Source organism: Anomaloglossus baeobatrachus, chromosome 7, assembly GCF_048569485.1.
Source record: "Anomaloglossus baeobatrachus isolate aAnoBae1 chromosome 7, aAnoBae1.hap1, whole genome shotgun sequence".
NCBI classification, from domain to species: domain Eukaryota; kingdom Metazoa; phylum Chordata; class Amphibia; order Anura; family Aromobatidae; genus Anomaloglossus; species Anomaloglossus baeobatrachus.
In genome coordinates this window covers 273,501,422-273,511,789 of record NC_134359.1, presented here as the reverse complement: position 1 = coordinate 273,511,789, position 10,368 = coordinate 273,501,422, and the positions used below count along the sequence as shown (strand labels likewise).

Genomic DNA, 10,368 nt, shown 5'->3' with positions numbered 1-10,368 from the left:
CTTCATGGAAAAATGAGACATACACCGAAAATAAGACCTAGCTCATCTGTGGGAGCAAAAATTAATATAAGAGTGTCCTATTTTCGGGGAAACAGGGTATATACAGTGTAACATATAAATACAGTTAGGTCCAGAAATATTTGGACAGTGACACAAGTTTTGTTATTTGAGCTGTTTACAAAAACATGTTCAGAAATACAATTATATATATAATATGGGCTGAAAGTGCACACTCCCAGCTGCAATATGAGAGTTTTCACATCCAAATCGGAGAAAGGGTTTAGGAATCATAGCTCTGTAATGCATAGCCTCCTCTTTTTCAAGGGACCAAAAGTAATTGGACAAGGGACTCTAAGGGCTGCAATTAACTCTGAAGGCGTCTCCCTCGTTAACCTGTAATCAATGAAGTAGTTAAAAGGTCTGGGGTTGATTACAGGTGTGTGGTTTTGCATTTGGAAGCTGTTGCTGTGACCAGACAACATGCGGTTTAAGGAACTCTCAATTGAAGTGAAGCAGAACATCCTGAGGCTGAAAAAAAAGAAAAAATCCATCAGAGAGATAGCAGACATGCTTGGAGTAGCAAAATCAACAGTCGGGTACATTCTGAGAAAAAAGGAATTGACTGGTGAGCTTGGGAACTCAAAAAGGCCTGGGCGTCCACGGATGACAACAGTGGTGGATGATCGCCGCATACTTTCTTTGGTGAAGAAGAACCCGTTCACAACATCAACTGAAGTCCAGAACACTCTCAGTGAAGTAGGTGTATCTGGCTCTAAGTCAACAGTAAAGAGAAGACTCCATGAAAGTAAATACAAAGGGTTCACATCTAGATGCAAACCATTCATCAATTCCAAAAATAGACAGGCCAGAGTTAAATTTGCTGAAAAACACCTCATGAAGCCAGCTTAGTTCTGGAAAAATATTCTATGGACAGATGAGACAAAGATCAACCTGTACCAGAATGATGGGAAGAAAAAAGTTTGGAGAAGAAAGGGAACGGCACATGATCCAAGGCACACCACATCCTCTGTAAAACATGGTGGAGGCAACGTGATGGCATGGGCATGCATGGCTTTCAATGGCACTGGGTCACTTGTGTTTATTGATGACATAACAGCAGACTAGAGTAGCCGGATGAATTCTGAAGTGTACCGGGATATACTTTCAGCCCAGATTCAGCCAAATGCCGCAAAGTTGATCGGACGGCGCTTCATAGTACAGATGGACAATGACCCCAAGCATACAGCCAAAGCTACCCAGGAGTTCATGAGTGCAAAAAAGTGGAACATTCTGCAATGACCAAGTCAATCACCAGATCTTAACCCAATTGAGCATGCATTTCACTTGCTCAAATCCAGACTTAAGACGGAAAGACCCACAAACAAGCAAGACCTGAAGGCTGCGGCTGTAAAGGCCTGGCAAAGCATTAAGAAGGAGGAAACCCAGCGTTTGGTGATGTCCATGGGTTCCAGACTTAAGGCAGTGATTGCCTCCAAAGGATTCGCAACAAAATATTGAAAATAAAAATATTTTGTTTGGGTTTGGTTTATTTGTCCAATTACTTTTGACCTCCTAAAATATGGAGTGTTTGTAAAGAAATGTGTACAATTCCTACAATTTCTATCAGATATTTTTGTTCAAACCTTCAAATTAAACGTTACAATCTGCACTTGAATTCTGTTGTAGAGGTTTCATTTCAAATCCAATGTGGTGGCATGCAGAGCCCAACTCGCGAAAATTGTGTCACTGTCCAAATATTTCTGGACCTAACTGTATATATATGTTATATATACACACACACACACACACACACACTGTAAACTGGTTGTTCCCTGCGGTTTTTGACCATTATCTATGGCAAAACCCGCAGGTACCTACAGAAAAGAAGTGACATTTACATTCTTTTTGCTGCAGAAATCCAGCAGCAAAAGCTGTAGGTGAAAAAAAACGCACTGTGCGCACAGCATTTTTTTTTTTACCATAGATTTTGCTGGGGAAGGACTGCAGCAACCTTATGAACATTTTCTGCAGCAAAACTGCAGTAAAAAATGCAGTGTGCACACAGGGCCTTATACATGCTCTGTGCATGGTCTGAAGCGCAGGAGCCTTCAGATCATGCGCAGTGCGCTTGTGAATCTGACAGGCGTACAGCCGGATAAAGCTGCGCAAATGAGAAGTGCGCACGATTTTCAGGAGCTGGCGTTGACGTTGCTCATGTAAATCCATGGTATCATGCCTACAGGGGCGGGTTACTACAGAAAGAGGGAAAAAAAAAGACGGGGTGAAGCGATGCCCAGGGGACTAGTCATTCTGCTTATTTACATATGCAACATGCAAGTTATAAAACTTTTTTCTTTTTTACAAATTCATTTTACACAAAATTACAATACAGGGATGGGTAGGAAGGGGTTTCTAGGCCACACATCACCCTGCTTGTAGGTTACAAGGCATATGGGACCGGATAGGTTCCCTTTAATTAATTGCTTGATCAAATATAGGAGGGTAATTTTCACATTGATAATTTTGTGCTGCTGCCGAAGGTTAGTAGAAATTTACAAATGGTCCCCGGCAGTAAAAAGGTTCCCCACCCCTGGTTTATACATAAAAGTCAAAACATATAGACTTAAATGTATGGCTAGCATAAAATAGAACACGGCAGGTAAAAAAAAAACATTGTCAGAAAACAAAAAAAAATGGGTTTTGTCACCAAAGAGTTAAAATAGCTTCTTCCCAGTGTGAGTTCTTTGATGTCTAGCAAAGTGTAATTTCCTAATAAAACATTTCCCACATTCTGAACATGAAAATGACTTCTCTGTGTGAATCTTCTCATGTGTACGAAGGTTACTTTTCATATTAAAACATTTCCCACATTCGGAGCAAGAAAATGGCTTCTACCCTGTGTGAATTCTCTCATGTGTAAGAAGATTAGATCTATTCTGAAAACATTTCCCACATTCTGAACATGAAAATGGCTTCTCTCCTGTGTGAATTCTTTCATGAGTAAGAAGATTACTTTTGAGATTAAAACATTTCCCACATTCTGAACATGGAAATCGCTTCTCCCCTGTGTGAATTCTTTCATGAGTAAGCAGATTACATTTGACATTAAAACATTTCCCACATTCTGAACATGAAAATGGCTTCTCCCCTGTGTGAATTCTCTCATGTATAAGAACAGAAGGTCTATTTGTAAAACATTTCCCACATTCTGAACATGAAAATGGCTTCTCTCCTGTGTGAATTCGCTCATGTTTAAGAAGATGTGATTTGATATTAAAACATTTCCCACATTCTGAACATGAAAATAGCTTCTCTCCTGTGTGAATTTTTTCATGAGTAAGAAGAGAAGGTCTATCTTTAAAACATTTCCCACATTCCGAGCATGAAAATGGCTTCACCCCTGTGTGAATTCTCTCATGTCTAAGAAGAGAAGGTCTATCTTTAAAACATTTCCCACATTCTGAGCATGAAAATGGCTTCTCCCCTGTGTGAATTTTCTTATGTGTAAGAAGAGAAGATTTGTCACTAAAACATTTCCCACATTCTGAACATGAAAATGGCTTCTCCCCTGTGTGAATTCTCTCATGTGAAAGAAGATAAAATTTGGTACTAAAACATTTCCCACATTCTGAACATGAAAATGACTTCTCCCCTTTGTGAATTCGCTTATGTTTAAGAAGATTAGATTTGATATTAAAACATTTCCCACATTCTGAACATGAAAATGGCTTCTCCCCTGTGTGACATATCTCATGTCTATGAAGATGAGATTTGCTATTAAAACATTTCCCACATTCTGAGCATGAAAACGGCTTCTCCCCTGTGTGAGTTCTCTCATGTGTAACAAGAGAAGATTTCCTAATAAAACATTTCCCACATTCTGAGCATGAAAATGCCTTCACTCCTATGTGAACGCTCCAATGATTAGCAAATTTCTTTTTATCTGTAAAACATTTATCACATTCTGAGCATGAAATTGTTTTCAACCTTGTGTGCGCTCTTTGATCTTTCACATTTCTGACACTATTATTTTTCTTAACAGTATGTGGTGGATTAGGAGATAGTTCTTTAACAGGATCAGATGATCGTTCTTTCCCTTGATGGACTGAGAGTATATTTGAGATGTTTCCATGCTCTTCATATGTATCTTGTGTGATGCTACAATCATCTGCTTTACAATATGAAGGTATCAGATGTCCTTCGGAGCTGCTGGTAAAGTCATCTGCCAAGAAGAAAACGTATTTCATTTTTAAACAAAATAAACTTAAAAATTATAGTACTCTAAATATGAAAATTACAAATATAAGAAAGTAAAAAAAATGTCATAGAAATTGTAACATTCTATTAACTGTCTAAAGTGTCATTAAGAAAATGTGATGATTGCCTAAGGAATAGATTGTAATAATGTGGATTTACTGATCACTGCTCAGTGCAAACATCACATGTCAAAGAATAAAACATTTGTCATTGATCGAATATTTAATACGAGCGTAACATTTATCGTTGTTGGCAACATATCTTTGTGTAAATAGAGAATGTTCTGCTATATAAAAATGCATAAGGGAACAGAAAAACCATCAGTATACATCAAAATGAAAGTTAATGAGCCATAATAAACTTCTTATATAATCAGTTACCGTATTTTTCGGACTATAAGACGCACCGGACCATAAGACGCACCCTGGTTTTTGAGAAGGAAAATAGGAAAATAAAATTTTAAGCAAAAAAATGTGATGATGACACACTGTTATGGGGCGAGGATCTGCTGCTGACACTGTTATGGGTGTAATGTCCCCAAATTCTCTACTAAGGTACCCCATCCTGGTAATGATCCTCCTGCCTTGTATGTATACGTCCCTCATCCCGGTATAGCCCCCTTCCTGCTATGTACTGCCATCCTGGTATGTGCTCCCATCCTGCTATATACCCCATCCTGGCATATGGCCGCATCCAGCTATATACCCCCCATCCTGGTATATGGCTGCATCCTGCTATATACCCCCATCCTGGTATATGGCCGCATCCTGCTATATACCCCCATCCTGGTATATGGCCGCATCCTGTCCTGCTATATTCCCCATCCTTGCATATGGCCACATCCTGCTATATACCCCATCCTGGCATATGGCCACATCCTGCTATATACCCCCATCCTGGTATATGGCCGCATTCTGCTATATACCCCCATCCTGGCATATGGCCGCATCCTGTCTTGCTATATTCCCCATCCTTGCATATGGCCGCAACCTGCTATATACCCCATCCTGGCATATGGCCGCATCCTGCTATATACTCCCCATCCTGCTATATACCCCCATCCTGCTATATACTGCCATCCTGGTATATGCCCTTATCCTGATATATACCTTCATCCATCCTGCTATATACCCCTATCCTGCTATACGTCCCGCATCCTGTGGCACACACACAAAAAAAACCCAACACGTTCATACTCACCTTTCCTTGCTCCACGCAGCATCGCTCTTCCTCCTTTCTGTGCCGGCAGCAGCGCTGCTGACCTGTGTGGAGCTGTCCACGATCCCTGCAGCATCTCTCATCTTCCTGTCTGTGGCGGCCGCGGCTGTGTGTGGACATGTGCATGACGTCATCGCTGTGAGCACCGCTAGTCTCCACACAGCCACGGCCGACACAGACAGGAGGACATCGCGGTGCTGCAGGGGAACGGTGAGTACACTGATTCACTGCACTCCACACTGATGATGATGTGCGGGGGGCAGTGAATACAGCAGCACATGATCACTCCAGGCTGTAGTTGCCAGGGGTGATCATGCGGGCTGGCTGTTTACTATGCGCGCACCCCCCCGCACATCATCCCGCCCACCTGTCAGCGCCGGCTTCAGCGCTGAGAGATGGGCGGGAGGATGGGTGTGCATATGAAATGAGCTGGCCCACGTGGTCACGGCAGACGCCGCTGCAGCCTGATCGTGCCCCCGATGACCTGCTCCACCGCAGCACTCTCATTCCCCGCAGCCCTACATTCAGACTATAAGATGCACCCCCCCACACTTTCCCCCAACATTTGGGGGGGGGAAAGTGCGTCTTATAGTCCGAAAAATACGGTATATTCTCCCTGCAGCCGGTCGCTTTCAGTCTTCAGGGACTGAATCCCCATGATGTCTGCTATAACTTTAGCTGAAATTCGTGGATTCTCCAGTATGAGGTTGTGTACAGCATCGACGATCTCCAAAACAACAACCACTCTCAGTTGTGCAGGACGTTCCTCATCATTGGTGCTGTAGTGACCCATTTTAAATTTGGCAACCCAGTTCTTAACTGTGGAACATGAAGGGCATTGATCCTCAAAAGTCTGCGACATATCACCATGAATATCCTTCGCGGACTTCCTTTGCAGAAACAAGAATTTTATCGCTCCTCTGCTCTCAGTTGCTGTGATTATCGCATTAGACTCCGCATGTGTAGGACACTGTTGCCATAAGCAACAAACACAAAATTTTGAAAACATATTAGACACATAAGGCTTTCATGTGATGTAACATTCGCTACCATGGAAACGGAAAAAGATCACATAGCCAAAGACTTATCAGCAGCCCCTTGTATCAGACGTCTCTCTCTGAGCAGTGACTGTTACAGCTCCTTGCACCGCCTCGGTGACTACCTCAAGTTGCACAGTGCAGGGTGGAGGAGCCATATGTTCATGTATTAGGAAGCGATGGCATTGCAGCACACATACGGCTGGATAAACCCAGGGAATTTTCTGCTTTCTCTTATAATCTACTCCTGGCTGTGACTATGTCACGAGTGGTTCACAGCCTGATGTGACCTCAGAGGGGATCTGGGACCAGAAGGTCACAGTGTGTTGTTGATCGCAGATCCGCTTCTGCCTGCTTGTCGTTTACAGAGTTGGAAAGTATTTAATTCCTTCTGGCAGTGAAAAGGTTAAGGTTGACTTATATGCTACAGTGATCTAACAGATATTTGTAATCTCAGCTGCAACCACTCCCTTTTACTACAAGTATCCTTTTCCTCACTCTTTCCTATGTCGGCTATAGCTCATACCTATACTGTCTACTTGGAAGGAGCCAGTCCCTGAAGAAAGCTGAGGTGTCACTTCAGTTGCAGCTGAAGTTCCTGCTGGAGTGTTATTTGTTGTGTCTTTCCTCCCGTTTGTCTTTCCTACCTCATGTTGTCTTATTGCAGTAGCAAGACTAGTGTCTTATTGGCCTTCACTTATCAGGGTGATTTCAGGGTCAGCGAGAGCTTAGGCACGTGATCATCATGCGGAGGGAAGGACTTGTCGAGAGACGGTAGGAAGGGCAGTGATCAGCCTCACGTAAATGCTGGGAGGTGACCCCATTCCCCTCTTCCTAGCACCAGGGCCCTCCATTGCAGCGTTAATTTGGTGTTCTCCCTGTGCTAAGCAGCTCGCAAGGTGAATTCCCGGATAAGGCGCAACAGGTGAAGTCATGCCGTGACAAACTATGAGGCAATTACCTTAACCCCTTCAAGACCCATGAGAGATCTATCAGTCATGGATCGTGTGAGGTTAATCCCCGCCCCCTGCTGTGGGCAGGTCGCGGCGATCCGCGCACATATCAGCTATTTTCAACAGCTGACATGTGCCTGCATGTTACGAGTGGAATCGCATTCCATCCGCAACATTTAACCCCTTACATCTCGCTGCCAAAGTCTGGCAGCGAGATGTATATGCGCGCGGCCATTATTTTCACTTACCGCTGCCGCCACCGGAAGTCACGTGCGTGATCATGCAACTTTCGGTGGTTGCCATGGTAGCACAGGGTCATGTGATGACGCCTGTAGCTATCATGAGTCACTTTCGGTTGAATCAGAAAGTGAGCATATCTGCCGTTTACAGCTGTGTAGCTGTGATCAGCAGATAGGGCAGAGCGATCGGATTGCTGATCGCTATAGCCCCCTAGGAGGACTAGTAAAATAAAAATAAAGTAAAAAAAAAAAGTTTTAAAAAATAAAAAAACCTAAAAGTTCAAATCACCCCCCCCCTTTAACCCCATTGAAAATTAAAGGGTTAAAATAAAATAAAAAAATGTACCCATATTTGGTATTGCCGCATTCAGAAATGACCGATGTATGAAAATATAAAATCAATTAACCTGATTGGCAAATGGCATAGCGGCAAAAAAATTCCAAACGCCAAAATTACATTTTTTGGTTGCCGCAAGTTTTACGCAAAATGCAATAACAGGCGATCAAAACGTAGCATCTGCGCAAAAATGGTACCAAAAAAATGTCAGCTCGAGACGCAAAAAATAAGCAGTCACTGAGCCATAGATCCCAAAAAATTAGAACGCTGCGGGTTTTGGAAAATGGCGCAAAACATACGCCACTTTTATTGGACAATCTTGTGAATTTTTTTAACCCCTTAGATACAAGTAAACCTATACATGTTTGGTGTCTACAAACTCGCACCGACCTCAGGCATCAGAGTGACATCAGTTTTACCATATAGTGAATACTGTGAATAAATCATCCCAAAAAACTACTGTGCGATCACACTTTTTTTTGCTTTTTTTCCAGTACACTAGATGGTAAAACTTATGGTTTCATTTAAAGTACAACTCGTCCCGCAAAAAACAAGCGCTCATATGGCAAGATTGACGGAAAAATAACAAAGTTACGGCTCTCGGAATAAGGGGAGCAAAAACGGAAAACGCTCTGGGGCTGAAGGGGTAAAACTGTTTTTTTGTTTTTTTAAGAGAACCAACCAGCAGGATTTTGCTATATCAGGTAAAGGCAGTACCATGCAGGCACTAAGATGCTGAATCCAGGCATACCTGTTATAGAAAGGTCCGAGGGTTGGTTGATAAATATCTTTAATCAAAGTTGCAGAAAAGCAGTGCACTTAGATTGACGTGTGCAACATGGGGGGGTCTTTGTGGGTCGGGTCTTCGGCGTTAGATTCCTCCTCCGTCATCCTCCTGAATTGACCCCTTTTCTTTGCTGTTGTTGGCGGTGCGTGCGCAGTGCCACAGTACTCAGGTCTTCATTAAAATGGCACCGGAGTCCGCACATGCGCGTACCGCGATCTGTAGCACCATTTTCTTGAACACACTGTGATTAAGACTATGAGAAGCTTTGGCGCATACACAGATTTTTTTATTATACATCTGTGTACGCGCCCCTGCTACTCAGTCTTCACCGCAGTGTGTTCAATAAAGTGGCGCCGAAAATCATGATACGCGCATGCGAGGACTGTAGCGCCATTTTAATGAAGACCTAAGTACAGTGGCACTGCGCACGCACCGCCAACAACAGCAATGGCAGCACAATATTCAAATAAAGAAAAGGGGGCATGCCAGGTCACCGTCAATCAAAGTGCAGTGCTTTTCTGTGACTTTGATTAAAGATATTTAATCAACCAACCATCGGATCTTTCTATAACAGGTATGCCTAGATTCAGCATCTTACTGCCTGTATGTCACTGCCTTTACCTGATATAGCAAAATCCTGCTGGTTGGTTCTCTTTAAAGGGGTTATCCGGCTTATTTTGACTTTTATTATTTCTCTATTGGACTACATTGGGGCAGGTAAGTAGAGATCACTTACCTTCCCTGCTGTCAGTCCCTCTACCCCGGCTCAGAGTGGTCATGTGACCGCTCCTGCCACGATTTTGCCGCTTCCGGTCATTTCATGTCAACATGGGCAGGACCATGTTGACATGCAAATCTGGGAACAGCTTGTTGCCGCCCTGCTGGGCGGGTACAGTGCGTGAGTCCCCGCCCCCTTCCCTGCATCCTCCCCCGACACTGCTGTGGGACCCATGAACTGAGGGCAGGGGCCTGGCGGCAGCTGCCCACGGTGTGACCGCCAGCATCGGGCCCCCTGCTCAGGATCGCACATTGAGAGGGAGCGCAGCGCTTCTTCTCATCACTGTCCCGGTGTCTGTGTCTGACAGTTCAGGACAGCGGTGACGTCACTACTGTGCTGATATGTCCAGACCAGACAGCGGACGAACGTGCAGGAGCGGCGGGGACCGAGGAGGGGTGAGTATGTATTCCCTACATGCGTTCCCTATGGGGGTGGGGGGTGGGGGGGTCGGTACAGAGCGCCTTGTGTGGGGGGAGGGTTGCAGAGCCCTGTGTGTGTGTGCGGTGCAGAGCCCTATGTGTGTGTGCGGTACAGAGCCCTATGCGTGTGTGCGGTGCAGAGCCCTATGCGTGTGTGCGGTGCAGAGCCCTATGCGTGTGTGTGGGGAGTGCAGAGCCCTGTGTGTGTGTGTGGGGAGTGCAGAGCCCTGTGTGTGTGTGGGGGGGGTGCAGAGCCCTGTGTGTGTGTGTGGGGGGTGCAGAGCCCTGTGTGTGTGTTTGCGGTGCAGAGCCCTGTGTGTGTGTTTGCAGTGCAGAGCCCTGT

At 44.3% G+C, this 10,368-nt stretch overlaps 1 protein-coding gene across 1 annotated transcript in view; it reads right to left on the bottom strand.

The window, feature by feature from the left end:
* Positions 1-2,162: 2,162 nt before the first annotated feature.
* The window catches only part of LOC142245470 (uncharacterized), an 80,732-nt gene continuing 72,526 nt past the window's right edge, over positions 2,163-10,368 (bottom strand). The window contains 1 exon segment of the mRNA XM_075318196.1: positions 2,163-3,609. Coding sequence (XP_075174311.1) covers positions 2,715-3,609 — 895 coding nt within the window. The 3' untranslated portion in view covers positions 2,163-2,714.